Source organism: Monocercomonoides exilis (assembly GCF_001643675.1).
Source record: "Monocercomonoides exilis strain PA203 chromosome Unknown scaffold16-1735695, whole genome shotgun sequence".
Classification (NCBI taxonomy): Eukaryota; Preaxostyla; order Oxymonadida; family Polymastigidae; genus Monocercomonoides; species Monocercomonoides exilis.
The window spans coordinates 483,646-511,451 of NW_027150561.1; the positions used below are offsets into that span (position 1 = coordinate 483,646).

The following is a 27,806-nucleotide window of genomic DNA, read 5'->3' on the forward strand; positions in this document are numbered from 1 at the left end:
CAATTATTCTGAATACTAAGTTTGGGACAAGAAATATGTGATAAAAAAAGGGACAAAATCATTCAAGGAAATTATAGATCAGTCGTCTGATATTTTATTGCTGTTTGTGAACTTTATAAACTTTATTGCGCAATAAATTATTGCTTCTAATTATTAATATTATATTTATTTTGTTTTTTTAACTGTTTTATAACTTTTATTTTATTTTTCAAATGTTTTTGCATTTCGACCTTCTTCGTCAAATACCTTCATAATTTTAAAAGATGTCGAATTCATTGGTGTGGGAACTTGTAAAGCGCAACAGTTCATACTTGGTGAAGAGAGATGGAGCTCTTTTTGCAACTGAGCCAGGAAATTTGACTTGCCTTAACAGAAAACGTTTCTCAGGCTTGGCAAACAAAAGAGCTGTAAACATCAAATATGCAAAGGGAGGAAAGAAAATTGAAGTGCATTTGAAAAGAAGACCAGCAAGACGTCATCCCGCAAAAGCATGGAGAGTTAGCAAGATCAAGACAAACAAACACTCTGTTGCAGCTGTGAGAAATATCTTGAAACATGGAGGATACAGACGTGACCTTATTGGTCCAGCAGTTAAACGCGCAAGCATTTTGCTCCGTGCGATGGGTCGTGCTCACGGAAGAAAGATGGCTGCAAAGAAAACTGAGAAAAAGTAAAAGTTTCATCTCTTCGTTTCAATTCTTATTCTTCCCACATCAAATACTTTGAACACGCAAATGGAAGCAATTTCAAGAAAAAGAAATAAGTGGTTTCTATCTTTTTTTGAATATAATTTTTTATTTAAATACAAATGTGTTGCGATAAATATCATGATTGAAAAAATAATGGACAACGTAAAACGTTAACCATTTGATAATAAATATAGAGAAAAAACTGTTTCCTATTTTCCAATCTTCTTTCTATCTTCTTCTCCAATTTGGATAGCTGAATACATTTTGTTGAGTCCAATGCATGTGCGGGTGTTCAATCCTCTGCATGCACGGAGCAAATTCTCCAAGCACTGGCGTTGTTTGAACAGCGAGTTAACAACAGGAACGCCTTTGGGGAACATTGGAGCCTTGAGCAAGAATCCAAGGATGGCTCCAAGAAGAGGGTGGAACGAGAACATTTCAACACCATCAAGCAGAGAGGACTTGGATGATGGGAGTGGCTTCATAGCATCATGTCCCTTTTCTGTCTTGCCAGAGCGCTCTCCGATGCGAATTCTGGTGAACAGTTCAGTAAGAACAACAAGATCGAGCATCACAGGGATAGCAAGGAGAGAATCTTCGCATGTGTTGTGGAGCACAATGGTGTTCAGTCCTCCCATGCAGATCTCTGAGGAGTATTCGTCCATTGCTCTCTTTGAATCCTGAACGAAGGGAATGTACTTGATCACGATGCAGTGATCGGGTTGATCCTTCTCGGGATTGGGATACAAAACGGGGTTAGAAAGGAAAATATCATCAACAACGTGCATTTTTGATGTTTCCTTTGATTTAAATGTTTTTGCTGCAGACAGATTTGCTCCGTCATTGTTTCCAAGATGATTGTAGCTAACAATGGATCTTGGTTTCAGACCAGATGAAACAAGAAAGTCAGTCAAAACAGACTTAATTTTTGTCTGACCTGTTTTGAAATCTGCACCTGAGATAAACACCTGGTGGCGCAATGCAAGTTCAACAACACCAGGAACCAGTGTGTTTTGAGGTGAGCCGTTGATGAATGGATTTCCTTCCAAAATAGCAGCAACTGCAAACATTGTAGAAGGTGAAATTTCTTTCTCGTTGTTCTTAATTCCTTTCAGAAGATTATCTGCAGTATCGTGGATGCCTTCTGTAATCTCTGAGAAACGTTCTGTGTTGGCTGTCCAGAGAATGACTAATGTGTCCAAATTGTGTTCCTTCTTGAAGTTTCGCATGTCTTCACGAACTTTCTCGAGTTTGGCTTGTTTTGTTGGAAGTGTAATAACATTGTTTGCACGTTCTTCCTGGTTGGCTGCAACGTAATCTGGATCGTAAATTGATGGAAGTGGGACAATCGGCTGCATGTATTTGTACAACTCATTTTGAAGCTCAAAATCAAACACCTGAGCACGACGCATCGCATCACCACTTTGTCATTTTTATTAAAATTAATTATAATTTTAAAAATAATCAATGATATTCATACAGTGGCATATTATTTATATCCCATCCTCCGATTGCCAAATCAGTTGGTTCAACCATTGGAAGGACATTTTTAAACGGAATGTGAACATCTTTTTCTCCACATTTTCCCAGACGAATCGTTGTGGCTTGAGTAAGTGAACCATAAAAATTGGCCGACATCTCTCCTCGTTTTGTCATCCACTTGACTTTGTGTTTGTTAGCCATGATCATTCCTGCAAATGACGATCCGTTGTTTCCTCCAAGTCCGACAAGCATTACTCTGGTTTAATTAGCAAGATCAAAAATCATTTTATCCAAATGAAAATTTAAATATTAATCACAATTAAATTCATTAAATATAAATAATAGTCAAGATATAATATGCAAACCCAACTTTTGGCACCTTCTTTTTGGTGCAGAAAACATATTCCTTTGCATAAGGCTTCACAACATATTCCCCAGGAGCGGCTAAAACATAAATAGATTTTTCATTGTTAATTTTCATAAAAGCACAAGATTCACACGTTCTTCAACATCTGTGCCATGACTAACTAATGAAGAAACAATTAAATCGTCTGTTTCTTGGACAGTAGGTGCAGTAACGTGGAATGACATTTATTGATCAATTCTACCTTACTCTTAATATTTCGATATTTCAAAATAATTTTATGTTATCAATTTTCACTTCATTTTCACAATAGCATTATTATTAACATTTTGCAAATCTTCGAAATTAAGAATAATTTTAAATTCATTGATCAACAGATAAATACATCTTCATGAAATTACTCACTGCCTTTTCTGTGATATTGATTTTTTCTCGCGTAAGCGTTGATTCAGAGGAAGGGATGTAATTCAGTCATTTCCAAAGGTTTGAATTTTGAATTGTCATCCAGATTAATAATGTTTTGTTATTTCTTTACGATAAACAACTTATATAGGATGATCCCAAGAAACCATTCCACTTGACAGCATTCATGGGATATATGGCTGGCTGCATGCACGTTATCCGTGAAACAGACGGAGCACGTGCAAATCGTCACGAAGTTTGTGAAAATTGACAATTTTGGAATGATAGCCAATGGTTGTGTGCAGTATGGTGGGATGAATTGAGACTCCACGTGGTCTGCGCTCATTGACAACACTCTGGGCCAAATCCTTGGACGTCAGCGTTAAAAGAAAGTTCTACAAGAAATGGTACAAGTCAAAGAAGCTCGCCTTCACCAAATACTCTGGCAAATTTGATGCCAACTACAAGAAACAATTGGAACGTATTGTGAAGCACTGCACCGTTCTGCGTATCTTGGCCCACACTCAAATGAAAATGGTCAACATTGGACAAAAGAAAGCTCATTTGATGAAGATCCAAGTGAACGGTGGAGCCATGGCTGCAAAAGTTCACTTTGCTTATCAATTGTTCGAAAAGCAAGTGCGTGTCAGCACTGTGTTCAGCGAAGACGAGATGGTCGATCTGATCGGTATCTTTCGTGGTCACGGAACTCAGGGTGTTGTTGCTCGTTTGTGTGTTCGTAAGCTTCAAAGAAAATCCCATTGTCTGCGCAGGAAGGTTGCTTGCATTGGTGCATGGCATCCATCGCGTGTGTTGCGCACAGTGGACCGTACGGGTCAGCACGGGTTCTTCCACAGAACTGAAGTGAACAGGAAGATCTATCGTATTGGGCGTGCTGGAGATAGAAAATCAGCTACCACCGATTCAGATCTGACAGAGAAAGGAATCACACCTCTTGGTGGTTTCCCACACTACGGAAAAGTTACAAATGATTGGCTGATGATCAAGGGAGGTGTTGTTGGTACCAAAAAGAGAGTCATCACAATCAGAAAATCAATTCGCCCAGAACGCGAGAGAAGACCAACTTATCTTGAGTTCATCGATGCATCTTCCAAATTTAGACATGATCACTTCCAGATGCACGCTTTTAAAGCAGCTCAATATGTTGCCTCAAAGAAGGGAGAGACAACAAATAATATTTTAATGTTTCAATTGTTTACCTTTGTGAAGTTGCACAAATTTAAAAGAATGAACGAAAATATTTTAATTTTTAGCGAGGAGTTAATATATATATATAAGTTTGTTTGCTTGTTTGTGAATGAGCATTCTTTTATTCAAACATAACTTTTATTATGAAGTAGCTCATCAGCATTCAAAATTAAAATAACTATAGCTGGCAAGTTGATATTATATCGGACACGACAAAATGACTATTTTTGTTGTTGTCTTGATTCGTTATGGCATTTCATTTACATTTTTGTTTAAAAAAATTACACTTAAAATATAGTGCATATTTATTGCATTTATGAAAAAAAACAACAATTTGTTCCAAACTTTTTCTGCAATAACCTCAAAATCAGTCTTCCTTAACAACGGTAAATAATGCAAATAGGGTTATAATTTTATCTTGACCTTTTTTCTTTATCTTGACCTTTTTCATTTTTGTTATGCTTTCAGCTATACACAAGCCTGCGATAAATAAAAAATAACCTGAAATGTTTGAAATGTTTTAATTTCCTTATTCTATATTTTTTTTTCAATATTTCTTGTTTTATAAAAAGATCGAGGATTATAATAATTTTTTGTTTTGATCATTGGCTTGCTGCTTTTCCAGCAGATATTTTTTATCAGAAGTTTTAAGTTTTCATATCATAATACATCGTTTATTTTTTATATGATTTAGTTGTTTTAAACTTTCTCAACTTGTTTTTTTATCATTTTTTCTCATTTCACACATATATTCAAAAAACACGATTTTAAGGACAAATATGAATTTGTTTTGAAATTTATTGAAATGATAAATAAACATTATTAAAATAAAACGATTCTTGTATGTTTAAATGATTATTTGTTTGTATATGTTTGGTAATTGAAATAACAAAAAAATCATATGTACTTGCTTTTTTGTTAATATTCTTGAAAAGTTCCTTTTCATTTCAAAACTTAATACAAATAAACGATAATTAAGACTTTGTGTATTTTTTTCATTTAAATGAAATTTGACACAAACACTTGTTTATTAAAAAAATCGTGTTTTAAGCAAAAACAGTGAAATGAGAAAAAAAGGTCAAAAATTAAATTGAAAATGTTAAAAACAAGTTAAAATAATAAAATAGGAATGTGAAATTATGATGCTGTAGATAAAAACGTTCGGTATGAAATATTCGCTTCACGGCCAGCAAGTCTTTGATCTGGGTCCTAAAATTATAAAAAATTTAAATAATTTTTTGAATAGAAAAATTTCAAAATTTTTTTCAACAGAATTCTGAAAAACAAAAATATCAAGAAGTCTATTAATTTTGTTTTTGTTTTTCGCCTTTTAACAAATCAAAAAAGCAAAAATAAGTTTCAAAAAAATAGGGTTGAGATAAAAAATTGAGGTCAAGATAAAATATGCACCCTAATTATTAATTAATTAGAAATAAATTAGAAAATAAAGTTTGATTCAATATTCATTCAATGAAAAATTTCAATTCCATATGGAGTGAATACGACGAACTTTCAAGCCATTTTTGCTCAATTCAAAAAATCTTTGTTTCACTCATTATTTTATTAAGCTCTCTCTCGCTCCGTGCGTATGAGAAAACCCTGTAAATGGGACTGCATTCCTTCAATTGTATTTGTCCAAGCACCATTGCGTGGATATTCATATTGCCTTTTGTGGCACACTGTCTTTTGAATGTCACCAATTATCCCAAAGTGGAATAAGCCTTCAACTCGTCATTCATTTCAGTTGCTCCAAAAAGAGTGTGAGATTTGATACGAGAAATGAGAGTGAAAAAAGAAAGATATGAAACAATAATAATGAATTGACTTTCTTATTTCTGAAATACCGTCCGTTCTTTTTTTCACAAAAAATCCAAATTTTCTTTATCTTCTCACTCTCGAATAATTTCTCCATTCCCACGTTCAATTCTCGATCTCCTCTATCTTTCCTAACCCACTTAACACAGTTGGATTCAGGTTTTTTAAGATCCACACAGGCACATCTCAATACGCTGCTCCAATAACCCACAACAGCATTATGAACTCCTATCAAAATTTTAATATGCTTTGAAGAAACTCCTTTCAACAATAGAAATTTGATCAATCAAAACTTTCCCACTTCAAATTTCGAATTTGCCAATGTTGAATTTTTGAACATTGATCTTTTTGTTCCACTTTTTCTACAGGTCCAATAGTGACAATTCTCACCCTCAGTTTTCGGTTTCAACTCTTTTCCGGGAATACCACACTACGGATGTTTTTCTGTCAGAACCATGTTGAAAAATCATTCCCAAGATCGATCTTCGTTGATAAATGTGGTTTTCTTTTCAAAGACTGAATATTTTTTTATCATAGGATCTGCCATTTTCCTTTAATGTTTTTTGATCAACCCTTTTTTTTAAATAATTCTCCCCTTTTATTTTCTCCGATGAATTTTTCTTGTTTCCATGCTATGAATGGTTCAATTAATTTGATGAAAAGTAAACGACGGACAAAAATCAAAAATTTACTCACAAAAAATCAAAAACCGGAAACATTAACATCGAGTTTTGAACAATTTATTATCAAAATATTCGATAATGACAATAAGGTATATGACTGAATAAATAAAAAAATCGAAAATATATAATATGGGTGATAATTTTTGAAATCAAATTTTTTTTTCAAAATTTTCGGTTCAAAAATTTATTTTTAATGTTAACCAATGAACATTGAATTGTTAAAAGGCTTATTGAAAACAATTTTTTCTTTGATTAGGTAAAAGTATTTGTTTTCGAAACAGATGTGATAATTTTAGCATTTGATCACAAATTTTCTTCTAAAAAACTTTTAATCAATGAAAAATCTACACCCCGAAAAAAGATATGATTTCAAAAATAATCACACATATTCAAATCAATTTTAGGTTATATTTTGTTTTTTCTGAAAAATCACAGCAAAGACTCATTTTTCAACATTTAAACATTTTTCAAAAAATTTAACAAAGATATTTGGGCTTTAAGAAATTCATTAATGAAATTTTGAATTTCATAATTATTTGACAAAGAAAATCGATAATTCATTGAAAAAGCATCAGCAGCGACATTAAAAGCGATTAGTAATGTTAATATCTTCGTAATCAAAACTTCTTTCGGAGTGTTGATTCTTTAAAGGTCGAACTTCTATGGAGAGAAATCATTCATAAAATGAAAAAATCACAATAATTTCAAAAAATAGTTATATTTTGATTATTTTCATTTAATATTTATCATTGAAAGAATAGAAAACTTTTCAGTTATTGTTAATTAATACTCAAAGTTAATTTTCAATTGGAAACTTTTGATAAAGCGAAATTGGATTCAAAAATAACCACACATAAATATTTGGTCCTGTGATAATTTCGTTTTTATATTGAATGAAAAAATGGTGTAAATATGTTCTTACACAGAAAAATGTGATAATGAACCTATTTGATAGTATTCCATGTGATTATTTCCGGTTTTGCTGAATAATCAGCATCGGTAGGGACACATGCCTGAATGAAAAAACAATTTTAATATTTTTTTCATTCATTTTCCATCGCAAAAATCACATTTTTAATTTCAATGGATTGCTTTTTAAAAGAAAATATGAATTTTAAATCAGACTTGTCAAAAATGTTATAGAAATAGTCTGAATAACATAATAGCACTAAAAGATTGTTATTGATGTTGAAAGAATTTTTTTTTGTGAAGAACTTCAGGAAAAATCGGGTCATAGTTTATCTTGACTTTTTTTTATAAAGACCGTTTTTTTATTAATCATTAACTTTCCCAACAATTTCAAATAGAAAAATTATTTTTTTGTTTATATGGGGAAAAGTGTGGACTTTCAAGCTTTTTTTGCACAAAGCTTGAAAAAATTGTTTTTCTTATTTCATTAAAAAACTTTATCAGATTTCAATATGAATTGGATTTTCATATCTGTATTCAAACATCATTGATAAAATAACATAATGTTTTGTGACCTCATATGTAATTCAAAAAATTAACCCATTTATATCAATTTTTTTGATCACAAAAAGTTAGCCAAAGATGCATGTTTTTTCTATGAAAATGTCCAAAGTCAAATATTTAACCCCATATATGAATTCAATAGACAAAAAAACACATTTTGAAGCAAACCCAATTTCGCATAGGGGTGAGATGCAGGGTGGTTTAGCCCCTTCATTGAACTTCTGTGTGTGGAATTGGAGGGTTGCATGTGGAATAAAACCTTCAGTTTGTTAAAAATGTTATTTTTTGATTTTTTTTTTTCTTCATTTCATTTCAATTTTCAAAATAAAAAATTATAACGATCTTAAAAATATTATTAATAAATGAAAATATCAACAGAAATAAAATTAAAAGATGGTAAGAAAAAACTGCAGCGCGCGATGTCTTCGTGTAAGTACAGGAAGTATCACAGTCGGCTGGAGCGAATGGCTCACATCGTTGTTGATGGAGTTGTTCGCTTGACGGATGCAATTTATTCAAAGGAATTCAGCCGCACAGGTATCAAAAATGCTGTGAGAGCTCTCAGAAAAGGAAGGCTGGTTGGAAAAATTGGCAGACCTGCAGCAGTTGTTGGCGAAAAGGAACAAAGAGTTTTGGATATTATTTGCATTGAAGCAAAGTCTGGAACATGTTTTACTTAGAAAAAAACAAGAGAATTGGTTTGTTTTATTTTTATTTATATGTTTTAATCATTTGCTTTTCAGATAGAAAATGTTATAAACGACAACGATGATGAAGACGCACCATTTACTGAAGTTTCAATGTCTGCAACTTACGGCTTTGTCAAGCGTCATCCGGAGCTGAAGACTGGAACGCCGAAGAATTTGGACATCAACAGACTGGCTGTTTCGTGCAAAAGTGTTTTTAAACACTTGTATTAAACGCTCGACGAGCTTCATGAAAAAAACAATTACAATCTAGCTTTTATTATAAATATCGACGAATCTTCAATTCGCGTTCCCACAGACTCAAAACAGCTTGTTGTGCATTCTACAAATACGAAAGCAGGTTTTTCGAAGGAACCACCAAGAATGATTAATTCTCCATTCGTGGCAGCTGTGGCAGCAGATGGATATGCCTTTCCTTCTGTTATTCTATGGCCAAGTGTAAATTTCCCAGAGGAACAGAATAGCCTTTAATCTCCAACGTTGGAAATATGGGCAAATGGAAGCGGCTGGATGGATAACGAGTGATTTAAAAGGGATGCTCTCACCATTCTTCTTCCTTCTGTTATCGAAAGAAGAAAGCGCATGTCACTTGAAAACGAGCACATTCTTCTCCTTCTTGACTCGCATGCATCTCGCGCAGATCCATCGATCTGGCGAGAATTCCAAAAACAACAAGTCGACGTTTTAACCTTCGTGCCACACAGCACACACCTCTGTCAACCACTGGACAGAGGAGTGTTTGCTGTGTTCAAATCTGAACTGACAAACAGATTTGAGGCTCCCTCTTCTTCTTCATCTTCCTCCAAACGAGCAGCAATTTCAGACGTTCTGCCTCAAGCCATCCACATAGGATTATCACCTTCAGTTATTCAAAAGGCTTTTGCTTGCAGTGGTGTTCTTCACAACTCTTCTGGGCCAGTTCTTTTGAAACTGCCCGAATCTTCAATTTACCCTTTTCCATCCCGAAGAAATAGATTCAACTTTTATGGAAAAGTGATTACCGACGAAAATCTTTTTGAGAAATGGGAAAATCATTTGAAAACGAATATTGAAAGGAAAAATGAAATGGATGAAAAGGAGAAAGATGAAGTGAAGACTGTTGTGGATGAAAAGAAAAAAATTAAAAGAAAATTCCAACTTGTTAAAAACGATGATTCTGATGATGAAAAGAAAGATCATTCATTAAATCGAGGTGAAGGAAAAAGGATAGTTATCAGAAGAATTAATTCTGATTTTGTTTTCTTTTAATAATGTTGTATTTTGAACTTTTTACACTTCATTTTTTTTAAGTCAGAATAAAGAAAAAGGGTCAAGATTTAGGGTGGTCCTAAATATTTTGATAAAATTATTGAATATGGTGCAAAAAATAACATGAATAAAATTTTTTCATTAAAATAATTACCATTATGAGTCGTTATTAATTGCAATCGTCTTGTTCATCAATCAAATTCTTGAAGAATCATATCTGTTGAAAATTTTTTGAAAAATATTCGTATTCAATGAATGAATTGTTCGGTTATTCGGAAGCTCCAAACTGCGACAAATTGAAGCTTATCATTCATTTGATCATCCTTCAAACTGACAAATGTGAAATGAATTCAGTTATATCGATATTTTTTTGATAATTCATTTTCAATTTCCCATTTTTAATAATTTTAACAAAATATTTAGGACCACCCTATAAAATGATAACCCAATATCCAAATTATTATAAATAGAAAAATTGTTTTAATAGACTGTGCAAATTCGCATCGCATAATTATAATCAAACATAGCAACATTAACTTGTGCAAAATAAGAAGTGATAAGATCTGGTTTTGACCTTTCTCTCGTTTCTCAATCAACAAAACAGTGAAAACTGTTATTTAAAGGAAAAATTGATGGAAAGGGAAGAGTGAAAGAGATGTTCTCAAGAGAAGATCTAGAAGTGTTTGCAGGAGAAATGTGAATTGAAAGTCTTTGAGGAAAGATTTTTATTTGTCATCAAAGCAAAACAATTGGATTGAGTTCTGAAACTTTTTCAGATAATATTTTTTGGAAAATCCGAATTAATGAAGGAATTAGTTCTTTCTGATTGAAAAATTCGAAATGGAGAGGAAGAAACACAATAGTGAAAATTTTAAAAACAAAGGAAATATTTAGGGTCATCTTTTTAATGGGACTTTTTCCCTTATTGGCACTTTTTTTGTTTTTGACTGCCAACTTTCAACAAACGTTGATTGGCTTTCAGTACTTCAAAAAACCTTTTTTACAAGTTTAACGCAATTTATTTACAGTTTGTTTTTTAATTTTTGCTTATTACACATTGAGAAATTACGTTTTTTTGTTAAATTTGAAAGGACTTTTACCAGCCAACTAGGCAACGTCCAAGAAATTGGATACATGTTTTGAATAGCAAATACTATTATCTAACTACTTTTAAATTCTTTTTTTTCATAAACACTTTTTTCTTGTTTTTTTCACATTTCATTTTTTTAACAACATTCTTACATAAAACCAATTATTTCTTTGTTAATATAATGAAATGATAAAAATTAAAATATGATATGAAAATCAAATACATTATTAATGATGTGTTTTAAAAGTTGTTTATAAAAATTTTCTAATTGTCAAGAAATTATCAAAACAATAAAAGTTTGATCATAGATTAAAAGCAGTTGGTACCATTTGGCTGTTCAAGATAAGTAGTTAAAAACAATGTTTTATATTTTCAACACATCATTTATAATACATATATTCTTCAAAACACATTTTTATTTTTATCATTTCATTATATTAACAAAGAAATAATCGGTTTTATGTAAGAATGTTGATGAAAATTTGAAATGCAAAAAAAACAAGAAAAAAATGTTTGTGAAAAAAAAGATTTTAAAGATTAATAGTTCGAAGCAAATGCAATAAAAAACATGTCCCCAATTTCTTGGGCGATTCCCAGTTGGCTAGAAAAAGTCCTTTTAAATTTAACAAAAAAACGAAATTTCTCGATGTGTAAAAAACGAAAATAAAAATAAAAACAGGAAATAAATAGAATTAATTTTGTTAAAAAGGATTTTTAAAATGCTGAAAACTACTTCTCATTTCTCGACATTTAGCAAGCAAAAACAAAAAAAGTGCCAATAAGGGAAAAAGTCCCATTAAAAAGTTGACCCTATGGAGTTGCAGAATCCAGAACACATACCAACAACTCCTCACAACGTTGACATTCGACGTTTGTTATGATCCAACAAGAATTCTCTTCAGCAATTCCACTTTTTTCTTCAATCACTTCATGACTTTTACAAGAACTCATCTTCTCATGTCTTCAACATTGATGAATTTTTTTTTTTTAACTTCTTCATCCTCACAAATATTTTTATCAGTTCACCATTCGTATGTGACAATCGGATGCTCCAAAGCATGGGTCAACATTCTTTTCGAAACACCTGTGGATGCAGCAGCTGCTGTTGGCTATTCCTGGACAATCCCGACTTTCTGACTATGTGAAATATCACCATCGAAATTAAGAATCTTGCTCAGATCACGGCTTTGCACGTGTGGAGATTGTGATGGACGGATTACAGAGGCATTATTTGAGGTAAAAGAAAAAAAAAAGATTTTTTTCCAGGAATTGTCCAAAAGTTAAAATAGGCACGACACGAATAAAGCGAGATATTGACTTCAAAAAATCAACGTTTGATAAGACAACGACCACATTTGAGGAAAAAATATACCGATATAACTATTTTCATAACCACTTTTATTCCCCCTAAGAACTCATCATTCAACACCACATGACTCTGAGGTTTTTTATTCCTTTTTTTAAAAAAAAAGAGATGCTTAAGTTCATTGAAAACTGTTCTATTTTCTTCTTTCGTTTTCCTTCGACGAAAAGCAATAGTCGATGCCCTTCCACATGTTTTTCAAACTGTAATGAATCTTTCGATGATTCATTCTACATTTTAAAAATGTATCATGCTGCCTGGACAGTTTAATTCGGTGTTGCAAGAAACTTGGTGCACCTTCAGTGCGAAAATAGAGCTATAATGTTTTATCTCCCATGGAAAAACATTTCTAGCCATTGTTTGGAAGAGAAGAAAGAAAACCAAAAGATGAAAGAAGTGAAAAGAAAAGATGATTACGATGAAGAAATAAGAAATAATTAATAAAAATAAAAATTTTAGAAAAAAATTGAAAAAAATTACTTCCAATTTATCAACAAATAAAGACTTTTGACAGATTAAAATTGCTCCAAAAATGAATAAATAAATTTTTTAAGCATATTCCTCAAAAACAACAAACAAAACGGTTTTATGAATTTAACTCGATAGCAGTATTATATATTGTTTTGCTCGTTGAATGATAATTTTTCGCAAAAACCCAATATTAAAAAAGAAACATATCGACTTTTTGAGAAAGCTTTGAAGAGCCGAGAAGAATTAGAATCAATTTATCCTAAGAAGGGGCGTAACTGCTCTGAATTGTTATATTGCTTCAGATATAAATATATCAGCTGCAGCTTTGCATTGCAGCAATGAGCTCAAAATACAATATTCACAGAGCAGACGCTTTGATGCAGCTGGCGCACGACAATACTTTGTGAAAGGGTAAATTCCATTTTAGGCGATGCTATCAAGAGTGTGAAATGTGATGCTTTCCACCATAAATCTGGATTAATAGTGTTCAGGAGCATTGAGCATCTTATTTTTTGATTTCAATGCCATTGGGCGAAAAGAAAGAAGAAAGCATGTGCAAATAAAGCAAAAGTGGAATGGAAGAAAGCAAAAAAGCATAGCAAGCAAAAATGCTTCAATGCACATTTTTTTGAAGTGATAAATGCGCAATAAGGATGACTTTGGTGACTGCTTATTGCTGAAGGATGCAGCGCCACTACTGTTTCGATCACCAGCGGGGAACAAACTGTTTTTGCTGTGAGCAAATGAAGATATGCTGCATGCAAAACAGCCAGTATTATTCGAGATTCATTATCTTTAATGGCTTGCAGGCGAGCGATGCAGAGCATCAACCAGGCTCCGATGGATGAGGGAAAAGAAAGATAATGACCAAAAGGAAGCAGAAGCATCAGTCTACAGCCAGCACAGAAATAAGGGAAGGGAGGCAAGCTGAACAAAGACAAAGAAGGATTCAAGTCGATGGAGGAGGCAATAACGCAGAAACAGAATTAGAAACAGGGAAATTGTATGAGGTCCGTGGCGGGATGAGTGCTCCGAAGATGTGGCAAGAAGGATGAAATGAAAAGTGTGTTCATGGCTGTGCGAACAAATTCATGGATTTATTGTTTTATTTTTATGAAAATGAGAGGGCATTTGATGCCTTGAGTGCTTTGCTGCTTTTTTTTTTCCCTGGTTTTGTGCAAATTGTTCTGTTAAAATCCATTGTTGCTGAGGATGTTTTTGTAAAGATATTTATTGGATAGCTGCTTCAATTTTGGAAAAGAAAATTCAGAATTGTGATATTTTTGGAACACTATTTTTTTTATCACTCTGTTTTCTTTTTGGTTCATTTTCTTTTGAAATTACGAAAAAAATACAAAACGAATGTATTTATTTTTGCAGGCTGTGCGGAAAGCTCGTTTCAGAGTTTCAGCACTTTTTTCATGATGAAGAAAGCATTTAACTTGGATCTTCTTGGAGAAATGGAAGCAAAAGACCAAGCGAAGGAGATTCTGAGAAAAAGATTGAATATTCCCCTATGAATGCTCCAGCATCAAAAAAAACGTTTGATGATTTTTTATTTTTAACTATTCTTATATAATCTTGGTTTTTGTTTTTTTGGTTTTGTTTTTTGTTTTTTTGAACAAGGACTGAAAAGTGAGCAATCCTGCTATTAACTTGAATGAAAAAACAGGGGGGAAAAATAACAAAACGAACCGTGAAATCTGAAAAGAAAAGACACGAAATTTATGCTTGTTGAAGAAAGAAGACACAGGAAAGAGAGTTTGTGGAAAAGAAATTCGAAATATTTTTATTATATAATTTTTAATTTCAAATCTGATAAAATAGGGATCTGTGATCTTGGTTCCTTTTTAAATTTTTGTGATTCGAAATTTGAACTGCTGTGAAGGAGTGCGATTGATTGAGAAATGATATTATTTCTGGAGTTTGGGGTGCTGGCCATGCTTTGTGGTGTTTGTGAAGAAACGAGTGGAAAGAGAGTGCAAATGAAAGATTTTCAGGAAGAAGAAGAAGAAGAGAGGCTGATGATGCAAACAAGCTTGTTCACAAATTTGATCGGGGATGGAAAGCGGGAAGAAGGAAAGAGCGAGAATGCACATGAAAAGCACGAGATGCGAGATGTGATGCGGAGCAGAATCTCCACAAGGTTTGATTGTTGCAACAGCTCGTTAGTGATAAGATCTGCAGAGCTGGGGAGCAGGGAAGGATTTGAATGGATCGGGAGGTTGAATGGATCAGTGCTGGAGGTTGTTTGGTGCGAGATTGCGATTGGGGGCCAAGATGAGAGGATGTTTTGGTGCGAAGACAGCAGGGTTGAGCTGGAGATGACAGTGAAAATGAGAGAAGAGAAAGGAATTTGGAGAGGCGGTGTTGTGGAGGGATTTGGAAGAGGCAACGAGGTGAAGCTGAAGGAAAGCAGATTTGAGTGTTTGAGGGCAGAGGGAGGGATGGTTTTGGCAAGAGGGAGTCTGAAAGAGATTTTCGTGGAGAACTGCCTGTTCAGGAACATATCAGGAAGAATCAGTGGAGACAGAGTGGATGGCAAAAGTGATGGTGCAGATAACGGAGCCAGGAAGAACAATGCTGAAAGGATTGGAGTTGCTTCTTCAATATTTGAGAGGGTGGAAAATGGAGACAGTGGGATGCTTTATGATGGGTGTCACACGCAAGAATGCTGTTTTGTGATGAACACATCGTTTGAGAGGTGCGAGCAAAATGTGAACTCGACGAGGCAAGAGAACTCAACAGGAGATGTGATTCTTGAAGACTTGATTTTCACAGTGCACACAACTGGGAGTTACGGAGGAGCGGTGTGCATCACGGGGAATGCCACACTTTCAATTTTGCGAACAACATTCAGAAATTGTTCGTTGGAATCCACTTTTCCAGATTCATATGGAGGTGCAGTGTATGATACAGGAACAGGTTTCATAAACATGGTGAATAGTTCTGTTATAAGCTGCTCTGTTGAAGAAACTGGTGGAAGTTATTGTGCAGGTATTTATATAACAACAAAGGCAGCAGGTACTGTATATGTCACTTCTTCAATATTTGCAGAAAATACTGGAGGACATTATTCTGGATTGTTCTCGTCAGCTGTTAGCGATGCATTATTTATTGGATCTTGCACGTTTCTTAATAATTGCGCCAATCCGAGATATGGAGGATGCCTTGTTGTTTGGAATGCAATATCATTGAACCAAGCGATATCAAATTGCTCATTTTCAAACAACTCAGCTTATTATTATGGAGGGGCAATACTATTGGCCGGAAATGGAAGTACTGTGAAGCCAGTTAAACTGAGATTTTTGCTATTTGAGAATAACACATGCACATTGGGCAACGGACATGACGTGGCATTCCGAACAGATCATGAGACGCTGTATGCAGCGAATGATTTTGCAACATGCAGCTCCACGAGTGCGGAACCAAGGGTGTGGCACTGCTTCACACCGAATGAATGGACATGCCCAATAAATGAGAGCAGGCCAAGCTGGATACCGAACACCATTCGAGGGGAGATAAATGTGAATCCGACGAAGGAAGACCAGATACACTGTGGGACAATGGGAGATGAGTGCAAGACAATAGGGTATGGGGTGACGAAGTGGAATCCAGAGCTGAAGCAAAAGATATCGCTGAGCAGAAGCACTTTTGCAGAGCGAGGGATTGGGGTGGAAGATAGGGTGATTGTGATTGAGGTGAAGGGGAGCGGAGAAAGACCGATAATACGATGGGCAGCAGCAGGGGATGCGCTTGTCTGGATCACGTGCGGATCAATTGAAGCGGACTCGATTGTGTTTGTGATGGATGGAGGGGCATCTGGAGAGGGGTCGCTGATGAGTGTGAGGGAAGCAGGAGGGAGGGCACGGTTGGTGAGGTGCAGTGTGAGGAGTGAAGCAGCAGGAGTGTTTTGCAGAAGATCGATGTTTGTTGTTGAAAACGGGGTGTGTGAGATTGAAGACAGCGAGATAGAGGGGATACAGATGGAAGACTGTGCGCTGCTTGAATCGAGATATCCGGGAGAGCTGAGGATTGCTGGGGGAAGCATAAGGAACATTGTGCGAAGCAGGGGAAATGGAGCAGTGATGAGCAAAACACTGAGGGAAGGAGAGACTGTGATTGTGTGTAACACCACAGTGAAGGGGTGCAGGTGCAGCAGTGGGAATGGGGGCGGAGTGTATGTGGGGGTTGTGGAAGGGAGTGTGGCAGTTTTGGGGGGAAGCAGCGTGAGCACGAAAATTGAGGGTTGCAAGGCTGAAGAAGGAAGCGGTAGCGGGAGCAGCGGAAGAGGAAGGGGCGGAGGGCTGTATGTGGAGATGAGGAATGCGGAAGACGATGTTCGGATGGAGAATGTGGAACTTGTGGGGAATGAAGCGAAAAGCGGGAAGATGATGTTTATCTGCTCTGCAGATCTGAAGGAGAGCTGTGTGAAGAAGTTTGGGTTTCTTCGGGGAGGAGGATGGGGATGGGAGGATTATGCGGGGATAGGAGACAGAGAGTGGAGGTCGCTGGTGATTCCATTGAAAGTGTATTTTGAGGAGGTTGGGGAGACAGTGCACGCGAGCAGAGGAGGGGCTGATCACGAAAACTGTGGGTTTGAGTATTTCACATGCCGAACACTGAAGTATTCGCTTGAGCGGCAAGGGGGTGAGACGCACAAAGTGGAGGTGCACGAGTTGGTGGAAGTGAGCGAGCAGGTGGAGATGACATCGGGAAGCTATGAGGTGACTGGAGACGAAGGGCTGACAGTGCTGTCTGTGGTGGACAATGCAGCAAGGAGAGAAGGAGAAGGAGAAGGAGAAGGAGAAGGAGAAGGAGAAGGAGAAGGAGGAGGAGGAGGGGTGTTTTGTGTGTGGAAGAGCACGGTATTGAAGAGAGTGAAGATGTGGATTCCGGCGATTCTATCAGGAAGAGGAGCATTGATTGAGGTGAGGGGAGGGAGCTTGAGTGTTTTGGAGTGTGCGATTGATCTGAAAGCTCCGGGGGTAGCTGTGAGATTTTCGCTGGTGAAAGTGACATGCGGGAGTGTGGTTTGGCCGTCGCTGAGACTGGAGTCTGTGCACTTCGACAGGGATGGGATGTGCATTGCAGCTGGAAGCGAGGCATCAATTGTGCTGGAGGATGCAGAACTGAGGAATGTGTCGAGGGTGTCGGGAGATGGGCTGATTGAAGGATCAGATGGGTCGAGGGTGGAGCTGCAGAATGTGGGGATGACAGGATGCAACGAGAAATCAGGGTCGATGATTGTGGTGAAGAGTGGAAGCAGGCTGGAGATGAACAATTCGAAGGCGAATGAGTGTGTGCTTGGAGAAGGAAGTGTGGTGAGAAGCGAAAGGGCAGGGTATGTGAAGGTGAGTGGGTGCAACATGAGTTCGATAGGAGCAGGGAAAGGAGATGGGGTTGGTGTGAATGGGGTTGTGGGGAGCGGAGGGAGTGTGGAGGTGGTGAATGTTCAAGCGAGCAGGTGCAGAAGCGGGAAAGGGGATGGGGGGATGATGAAGGTTGTTGTGGAGAAAGGGGGAAGCGTGAAGATAGGGGATGGTGGGGAAAGTGGGAAAAGTGGGGAGAAGAGTGTGGTGGAGATGTGTGAAGCAGGGGAACATGAAGGGGTTGGAGGAAGAGGGGGAGGAGTGTTTGTGGAGCTGGGGGTGGAAGGGGATGGAGTTGTGTTTGGGGATGTGGAGTTTGCAGGGAACGGAGGAAAAGCTGGAAGAGATGTGTATGTGATATGCGATGAGCTGAGCGAGTATGTGACGCCTTTGAGGTTTGGGTTTGGATTGTCGATCAGGGAGAGGGGGAACTCGCTGGTTGGGCGAGACCGGAAGGCGATGAGGGAGGATACAGATTTGTATGTGTTTATCACGGGATATGTGTCAGGGAGGGTGGAAGTTCGGAAAGAGGGAGGGAGGAATGAGGTGTATTGCGGGATGAGCGCATATCCATGCATGACAGTGGAATATGGGCTTGGGCATGCAGGGAAGGATGGGGAGAAGTGGGTGGTGCTGACAGGAGGGTCAGAGCTGAGAGAAGAGGTGGATGTGAGCGGAGCGAGGTTGGGAGGGATGGGAGAGATTGCAATGGAGATGAGTGTGAGAGGGATGCTGAGCGGGGAATGGAGCGCAGCGATAAAGACGGAAGGGGTGACGGAGTTGGAGTGGCTGGATGTGAAGATGCCAAGCAGATTTGAGGGAGGGGTCACAGAGCTGATGAATTGTCAGTCGAAAGGCGGTGAGCTTTGGATAAGGAAGTGTGGATTTGGATTGGAGGAAGGGGTGCAAGGAAGTGTGGGGTATGCGATTATCCGTTTCAGCGGGGAAGTGCTGAAGGTGGAAGAAACACGGTTTGAGGGGTTTGTGGTGGAGGAGCCAATGTTTGATCTGGGATTTGAATCAGGAGGAGAAGGAAGGGTTGAGGGAAGTGGGGTGGAGTTTTGGAACTGTTCGTTTGGGAGTGTTGGGTGCTTGGGGGGGAATGGGGCGTGCATTGTGTCGAGTGTGATTGGAGGGAAGCTGGAGTTTTTGTGGTGCAACATGACGGATGTGGATGGAAGGGCGAATGAGGAAGGGGGAGCGCTGAAGGTGTGCATTGAAGGGAAAGGGCATGTAATTGTGGGGAACTGCAAGGGGGAGAGGTGCTGTGCAGAAAAGGAAACGATAGGGAAAGGAGGGTGGATGTTCATGGAGTGCAGTGTGGCAGATGGGTTTGTGATTGAAGAAGTTGAGCTTGAGGAGTGCTGGGCATGGGTGGGTCGGAAGATGTTTGTGAGAGGGAGAGGACTGGGGGGTGTTGTGAGTTCGGAGAGGCTGAAGGTGGATGTGGGAGGTGGGGAGCTGGATGGGTTGGAATTTGTGGGGTATGATGAGGCAGAGGAGATGAGAGTTCCACTTGGGGTGTTTGTTCAGGAGTGGGGAAGTCCAGGGTATGTGGAAGGGGAAAGAGGAATGGACTATTCGTTGTGTGGGTTTGAGTGGTTTGGGTGTGCGACGATGGAGCACTGCGGGAGGGCGAGGTTTTTCGGGAGAAAAGCAGAAATAGTGCTGAAGAGGGGATTTGTATTTTGCTCAGTGATTGATATATCGAGGCAAGAGATGGATGTGAAGGGGTGTGAAGAGAGGAGAGAATACGAAGTGAGAGGAGATTTGGGAGAAGAAAGCGAAGGGGTGATAGAGACGAGGAAGGATACAGGGTTTGCGGATGTGGTGTTTGTGGTGGAGAAGACGTTTGTGAGAGGGCAGGGGAGTGTGGTGGTGAGCCGGCTGTCGGGATTGATGATGGAGAGGTGCGGAATGAGGATGGGGAGTGGAAAAGCGGGGTTCAGCTTTGTGGTGTGTGTTGGGGGGAGGATGGAGCTGAAGAGTGTTGAGGTGAGGGAGCAGGAGTTTGAGAGTGGGAGCATGGTTGAATTGCGAGAGGGATCGAAAGGAAGTGTTGAAGGGGTTGTGGTTGAGAGAGTGGCGAGTGGAGGAAAGAAAGGGCTGATATGGGTTGGAGAGGGGTCGTCGTTGGAGGTGGGGAACACATCGGCAAGCGGAGCAGTGAGATTTGGGGATCACTGTGTGTGGGAGTTTGGTAGGACGAGCAGTGTGAGGATGGCAGAAAGCAATGTGAGCGGGGTGACGCGTATGGAAGGGAATGGGGCAGTGATTGTGGGGAGTGTGGGAGAAGGGATGGAGTGTGTGGTGGAGAGATGCGTTGTGAGTGTGATTCGGTGCGAGAGCGGAACGGGAGAAGGGGGAAGTGTGCATGTTCGTGTGGGGAAAGGAGGGAGCTGGGTGTTTGAGGAGAACGAAGTGCGGGAGAGCAAAGTGGATGGAAACGGAGGGAAGGGAGGAGGGCTGTTCATGGAGTTTGAAGATGTGGATGTGAGCTACTCGATGAGGCGGGATGTGTTTGAAGGGAATCAGGGGCACATTGGGGTGGATGTGTATCTGGTGTGCCGAGAGCCAGGAGTGGTGATTGATCGGAGGAAGTGGGAGGGGTCGGCAAAGGAAGGGGAGGAGTACAACAACACGATGTGGGTGGTGGATCCGGGGAATGCGGGGATCGATGTGACGCTGCTGAAATATCTGTTTCCGCCGAAGGGAGACATCATCTTTGTGAACAGGACTGTGACTGGGCAGGAAAACTGCGGGAGCGATGAGCTGCCGTGCAACACGGTGGAGGGAGGGTATGAGAAGCTGGGGAAGGAGAAGACGATTCTGCACATCATGGAGGAGAGCGAGCTTGGGGAGGAGATCAGGAGAGAAGGAGAGTCGCTGACGATCCGAGGAGACGAGGTGGCGAAGTCGGAGGTGGTGGTGGGGGAAAGAGGGAAAGTGTGTGTGATGGTGGGGAGCTGGTCGACGACGCTGACGATTGAGTGGATCGAGTTTGAAGTGGCAGAGAAGTCTGTGCACTCGGAGCTTTTTGAGATGGGAGTGGGAGAGGTTCATGTTGTGGAGTGTGTGTTTGGAGGGAAAGGAGAAGAGAAGAGGAAGACAAACATGTGGATTGTTTGTGGGAGAGGAGGGTCAGTGGAGCTGAAGAAGGTGAGTGTGGGGCAGATGGAATTTGGAGATGGAAGGGGGATGTGTGTTATGAAGGGAGGGGGGTTGTTGTGCGAGGATGTGAATATGAGTGGAGCAAGGACAGATGGGGGTGGGCTGGTGATTGGAGAGAAAGGGACGAAGATAGTGGTGAAGAGAATGAAGGCACGGGACTGCTGGGGCGGGAGTGGGGGAGTGATAAGGGTGATGGATGGAAGGAAGGTGGAATTGAGTGAGGAGTGTGAATTTGTTGGGTGCTGCTCAGGGAGGGGAGATGGCGGGGCGGTAAGCTGGGAGATGGGTGGGGACGACGAAGTGCTGGTGAAGAATTGCACAGTGAAGAATTGCAGGGCAGAAGAGACAGGAGGGAGAGGAGGTGGGGTGTTTATGTGGATCCATGCAGACTGTGAGAACAGGTTTGCAATATCGAAGATGGTGTTTGAGGGGAATGCGGCTCATGAAGGGGATGATGTGTTTGTTAAGTGCAGAGATCTGAAGGAGAGTGTTGTTGGGGAGCGGTTTGAGCTGGAGCTGGTGAAAGAAGGAGGCGAGGCAGGAGTGAGGATGATGGGCAGAGATGAAGGGCGGTTTTCGGAGAAGGCGCATGACCTGATGTATTTTTTGGTGGGATATCGCTCAAGAAGGATTGTGGTGGGGAGCAATGGGGCAGACATCATGGGGTGTGGGAGAGAGGAGTATCCGTGCGAGTCGTTTGAGAAAGGGGTTGAGCATGGAGAGAACGAGGATGGGATGATTGAGATGGAGATCATCGATACGGTCGGGATAAGGAAGGTGGAAGATCTGTCCGGATGGAAGGTGGAAGGGAGCTCGGCAGAGGAGAAAAGTGTTGTTGAGATAAGGGAAAAGATCGAAGGAAATGGGGAGAGCTGGGTGGTGAAGAACGAAAAGGTGCTGAATGTTGAAAGGGTGAGGATGGTTGTGCCAGTGAGACTTGAAGAGGGGAAGAAGGAGGTTGTGTGGAGTGGGGGAGGGAATGCGGAGCTGTGGCTGGTTTTGTGTGAATTTGAGGTGGAGGGAGCAGGGATAGTGGAATACAGCATGGTGAAGAGCAGTGGGGGAAAAGTGATGGCAGTTTCATGTTTGGTGAAAGAAATGGAGATTGGGGCAGTGGCGTTTGAATTTTGCTCGAGCGTGGAGATGAGCGGGTGTGTATTTGAGGATGTGAAGAGGGTTGGAGGGGATGGAGGGGATGGAGGGGATGGAGGGGATGGAAGGGATGGAGATAGGGAAGGAGGAGGGGTGATGAGAGTGAAGCTGAAAGGAGAGGATACGTTTGGGATATCGAACAGCTATTTTGAAGGGTGCGGATGGGAGTGGGAGGAAGGGTGTGGAGGGGTGATATATGTGGACAGCAGGGAAGGGTTGAAAGAGGATGGATTGCGTTTTGCAGACACGGAATTCAAGGGAACGGTTGGAGGAGCAAGAGGGAAGGCGATATACATAGAAGGAGTGGATCTGAACAAGACAGTGAACGAGCAATCGTTTGGAGTAATATATGGAGAATTGAAAGAGGATGAGAACTTGTTTGTGGGGAAGGATGAAAAACTTGGAGAGACGGATCTGCTCCGACTTGTGGTGAAGTACTGGTCGGGGGTGGTGTACATAAGCGAGGATGGGTTTGATGTGATGGGATGTGGAAGCGAGAGGGATCCGTGCGGCACGCTGTGGAAAGGGATGAAGCAGATTGAGAAAGAGAAAGAGGAGAAAAGGGTTATGATCAGAAGAGAGGTGAGAGTGGAGGATGAGTGGGATCTGTCGAGCTTGAGTGTGGAGAGGTGGAGGAATGGAGAGGAGAAGCTGTCTCGATCTGCACTGGTGTTTGGAGGAGATGGAGAGAAGAGAGGCAGAGGGGTGATTGTGAACACGAGGATGCTTGTGCTGAAGGAGATGAGTGTGTGCATGGCAGCAGGGTTTGAGAACGGACGAGGATGGGCAGTTGAAAACAATGGGGGAACACTTTGGCTGGATAAGTGTGTATTTGAGACAAGAGAGGGCACAGAGGGAGGAGAAGGGGAAGGAGGAGGGTGTGTGTTTGTGAGGATGTTGAATGGGGAGCTGAGGGTGGATGAGCTGGAGTCGAGGAGCATGAATGGAGGGAAAGGATTATTTGAGGTGAATGGTGGGTGCAGATGCATTCTGCTTGGAATGCGTGTGGAGTCGGGAAGAATTAGAGATGGGGCAGTTGTTCAAGTTGTGGATGGTGATGTTGGAAACGGTGATGAGGGGAGTGTGGTTGAAATGGAAAATTCGACATTTTCGTTTGTGGCAGGGCAAGGGAATAGGCCGAGGATTGTTGAGTGTAAGTGCGATGGCGGGATTTGTGTGAATGTGAGCGGGTGCGTGTTTGAGTCGTGCAAATCGTCGGAAAGCGAGAAAGGAGGGGTTGTGTATTTCTCGTTGAACGAAGGGGGGTGGCTGCGGATGAGCGAATCGACAATAAAGCAGAGTGGATGTTCTGCAGAGAGAGGAAAGGGAGGAGGGCTATATCTGCACTCTGAAGTGACAGGGGAGCTGGACTTTGAGCTGCGGAGCATGGAGTTTCGTGGAAATGATGCAGCATTGGGACGGGATGTATTTGTGGAGTGCTTCAGCATCGAGAACCAGATCAACGAGACACAGTTCCGGTTGGATCTGCGGGAAAGTGTGTATGTGCGTCAAAACGGGATGTGCGGGATGGACAGGACACAGCACACAGTGGAGGCGATTGATCTGATGGGAATCATTACGATATTCCAGTCGGACACGATTGTGGTGTCGAGCAGCAGAGAGAAGGGAGGCAAAAATGAGAGATCGTGTGGAATGCCTCAAGTTCCATGCCGATCGATCGACTATGGGGTAGAGCATGTGACATGGGATTATGTGAGCCAGATGTTTGTGGAGGAAGAGAGTGTGATTGAGAGGGAGTGCGATTTTGTGGAGATGAGGGTTCTGTCGAGCGGAGGCGACATGGCGCAGATAATTGTGAAGGGAATTGAAGAGCAGAGAAGGGAAGGGGTTATTGCGACACAGAGGAATGTGGAGGTGACAGGATTGGGGTTTGCGTTTGCAGAAGGAGCAGAATGGGGCCATGCAAGGCTGATTGAAGTGCAGAGCGGGATGCTCAGGATACAGCTGTGTTCGTTCAGCACGATGCAAAATGGCGAAGAGGAGAATGGGAAGGCGAGAATTGGGTTCTCGCTGATATGGATTGGAGGCGGTGGCTGTGCTGTGTCAAGCGTTCAGGTTGCAGGTCTCAGATTCTTGGAAACAGTGAAGGGAGTGATCGAAACATCAAAACCGGAGCAAGAGACGAGCGTGAACAATGTGAGCGTGGCGGATATTAGCGTGGAAGATGGGAGCATCATTTGCTCTGGAGCAAAGCTGTTGCCACGAATTGGATCGTGCAGCTTTGAAAACATCACACGCCTCTCTGGAGGAGCATCGTGCATATTGCTAAGAGCTGGGGAAGGGAAAGAGATGGGAGAAATTGTGAACTGCACATTCCGAAGATGCACATCGCAATCGGCAAGAGGGAGTGGAGTGAAGGTTTTGTGTGCTTCGAGCATTGCATTTGACAGCTGTACGTTTGATGGATGTGGATTGTTGGAGAAGACAAACTGGGAGGGAGCGGAGGAAGGGATATGCTTTTGGAATGGATCTGTTGTTGAGATGGAGAATTGCAGCAGCCGGATGAAAGACACAGTGATTGCAAACAGCAGCTGTGGAGGGGCTGGAGTGGATGGTGGGGATGTGAGGATTGAGATGGGGATGTTTGAGAACAACAATGGGACAGTGGAGAAGTACAGATCCATCCGGCGGAATGTGGTGTGCAGCGGTTTGGGAAAGGTTAATGTTGTGAGCCTGAAAGGAGGGGATGGGGCAAAGGAGAACAGCTCGCTGTGGATTCTGAGTGAAGGGTGCACACTGGAAGGGATTGCAGGGGAAAGGGGATGGGCACTGTTTGTGCCAGTTGTGGAGGAGGCGCATATGAGGGGAGCAGGGGAGGAGCTGGAGGTGAGGTTTGTGGGGCGACTGCTAATTCCGTGCAATCTTTCATTTGGGGTAAGTGTATGGGATGGGGATGCAGAAGCAGTGGAGCGGCATGAGTTTGTGGAATCTGACTATGCATCAGAGGAGGAGGTGTGTAGCAGAATAGGAGCATCAGCAGCTCGAGGAGCGGCAGAGACAGCAGAGGTGAGGGTGAGGATTGAGTTTGGAGATGCAGCCAGGCGGCAGGGCACGAAATGGTTTGTTGTGAAGAACAGAACAGAAGCACAGGTGAATGGAAACGAAAAACTTGTTGAAGGAGGAAACAAAGAAAAATCATCATGGCCATTGGTTGTTATAATAATGGCTGTTGTTCTTTTTGTAATTCTGATTATAGCAGTGGTTACAACTGTTCGATGGAGAAAGCAAAAAAGAAGAACAGAAGAACTGGAGGAGATTGTGGAAGATACAGTGAGGAAGGATCCGAAGCTGATTGAGATGATGACGATGGAGATGTCGCCTGAGGAACAGTGGAAAAGAGCTGAGAGAGAGGCAGAGAAGAAGAATGAAGAGAGGATCAAGAAAAGAGCATATGATACGAATATGCAACATTCAGAGTCGTCTGAGCATTTGTTAAGTGAGAGCGGCTCCACCGAATACATCCTTGGGAGAGATTCAGACAAGATCCCAGAATGGGCATTGGAGAAGGTTGATGAGAAAGAAGTTGAGGAAGAGACAAGAAAGAGAACACCATCGCCATCCATTTCATCCACTTCCACCACTTCGACAACTGATTCAGATTCAACATTTGTTCGATCAGAGAGTCTGTGCCCAACCACGTCATCCATGTCGAATCTGGTGGATGGAATGGCATGCTCGTCGCCGCATGAGAAGCTGATAGCGGATCTTCGTGACTCGCTATTCATGCTTGTGCATGGGAAGAATGAGAAGAAGGAGATGGCGATTGGTTCATTGAAGGAGCGGGAGATGACAGCTGCACAGATCCTGTTCTGGGTGGTGAATGGAGCGCTGCACTCTTTCAATGAGATGGAAAACCCGCTTCAGTCATTGGCGAATCTGAGTCCGCACATTGTGCTGTTCTCTGAGCAGATGGTGATTGTCATAGCGCTTCACTCTGACTGCTCTGATGAGTCGGATTCGGACTCCTCATCCATTGCTTCATCATGCACGATTGCCACATCATCCTCTGATGTTTCATTGATGAGTGAGCGATTCGTAGACTCACCGCCACCGTCATCGGCATTTGAGGATGATGAAGGCTGCAGAGACGAATACAAGCGATGGAAGGCGCCGGAGCTGATGGGGAAGAAAAAGATGAGAGCGACAAAGGAGTCAGTTGTGTTTTCTGTGGGGATGATGTTGTGGGAATGCCTGACTCTGAAGATCCCGTTTGGAGACTATTCTGCAGAAGCAGCCGGGCAGAAAATTGTGAATGGGGAGAGGCCGAAACCCGAGAAAGCAGGGAGTGAGGAATATGGAGAAATGATAAAAGCATGCTTGTCTGCATCGCCATCGGAGAGGTGGGGCTTGATGACTTTGAAGCGAGAATTCTTCAGTCGGTTTCCCGCAGGAGCTGTGTTTGTCACAGCATCAGACGCCATCGATTTTGAAGCAGGGAGCGATGATGGAGGCAGCGAGGCTGCGACTCGACAGAGCAGAAGCTGGAGTGGATATAGCAATAGATGAAAAGGAGGAAGCAGAGAAAGAAGATGATTAGCACAACTGCCTTGAAACAACAGCTGGGATGGATGAACGGATATGGAGTGTTGGATACGATGCTTCGCTATTGACGGATCACTCGATGAATTTGACGAGTATTCCGTTTATGTGGTGCAATTTTTTCAGGTTATTTGTTTTTTGCTTTGTTTTTTGCTTTGTTTTTTCTTTGGATATAGGCTTCTTTTGATTGGCCGAAATGAATATTGAATGGCAAATAAAATTATAACTTTTCCTCACTTCATTTGGAGCAATTCATCAAAAATCATCAAAATGAGAACCTTTTGCGAGAAATTTAGGAAAGCATCAACGAAACAAATATCCCTTCAACCGCATCCAAAAAATGAAGCCACGAATCAAAAAAAGATTATGTGGATATACTGATAGGATCTCCATTATTTTTAAAAACACTTTCTTGATTTGTTTTTTCTTTTATTCGCCAATTATTTCAAATAATTCAATGCTATCAACTTTTTTTTCTAATAATGTATTCACCTTGATGAGAAAGGATTTTTCTGATTGATATTTTCGTTATTGTCGATTATTCTTCGAGAAATT

At 40.8% G+C, this 27,806-nt stretch overlaps 6 protein-coding genes across 6 annotated transcripts; 5 read left to right on the plus strand and 1 right to left on the minus strand.

Moving 5' to 3' along the window:
- The first annotated feature begins 70 nt into the window (after positions 1-70).
- Positions 71-838, plus strand: MONOS_4846 (putative ribosomal protein L28). Its single transcript, XM_067874946.1, has 2 exons — positions 71-102; positions 264-838. The coding sequence occupies exon 2, from the start codon at positions 264-266 to the stop codon at positions 672-674; it is 411 nt and encodes a 136-aa protein (XP_067729536.1). The 5' UTR covers positions 71-102; the 3' UTR covers positions 675-838.
- MONOS_4845 (putative Inositol-3-phosphate synthase 1) lies at positions 762-2,777 on the minus strand. Its single transcript, XM_067874945.1, has 4 exons — positions 2,672-2,777; positions 2,537-2,615; positions 2,170-2,427; positions 762-2,111 (listed from the first exon to the last, which is right to left on the minus strand). Exons 1-4 carry the CDS (start codon positions 2,760-2,762, stop codon positions 899-901), a joined length of 1,641 nt encoding a protein of 546 aa, XP_067729537.1. The 5' UTR covers positions 2,763-2,777; the 3' UTR covers positions 762-898.
- Positions 2,778-3,133: 356 nt separating this feature from the next.
- On the plus strand, positions 3,134-4,446 carry MONOS_4844 (putative 60S ribosomal protein; the record flags this gene model as incomplete). Its single annotated transcript, XM_067874944.1, has 2 exons — positions 3,134-3,193; positions 3,262-4,446. 2 exons carry the CDS (start codon positions 3,134-3,136, stop codon positions 4,279-4,281), a joined length of 1,080 nt encoding a protein of 359 aa, XP_067729538.1. The 3' UTR covers positions 4,282-4,446.
- A 4,135-nt stretch (positions 4,447-8,581) lies between these two features.
- On the plus strand, positions 8,582-9,295 carry MONOS_4843 (uncharacterized protein; the record flags this gene model as incomplete). Its single annotated transcript, XM_067874943.1, has 3 exons — positions 8,582-8,746; positions 8,861-9,014; positions 9,078-9,295. 3 exons carry the CDS (start codon positions 8,582-8,584, stop codon positions 9,293-9,295), a joined length of 537 nt encoding a protein of 178 aa, XP_067729539.1.
- A 111-nt stretch (positions 9,296-9,406) lies between these two features.
- Positions 9,407-10,072, plus strand: MONOS_4842 (uncharacterized protein; the record flags this gene model as incomplete). Its single annotated transcript, XM_067874942.1, has 1 exon — positions 9,407-10,072. One exon carries the CDS (start codon positions 9,407-9,409, stop codon positions 10,070-10,072), a length of 666 nt encoding a protein of 221 aa, XP_067729540.1.
- A 4,831-nt stretch (positions 10,073-14,903) lies between these two features.
- On the plus strand, positions 14,904-27,525 carry MONOS_4841fu6526fu16339 (uncharacterized protein; the record flags this gene model as incomplete). The annotated part of the gene is made up of 1 exon (XM_067874941.1): positions 14,904-27,525. One exon carries the CDS (start codon positions 14,904-14,906, stop codon positions 27,216-27,218), a length of 12,315 nt encoding a protein of 4,104 aa, XP_067729541.1. The 3' UTR covers positions 27,219-27,525.
- Positions 27,526-27,806: the final 281 nt, after the last annotated feature.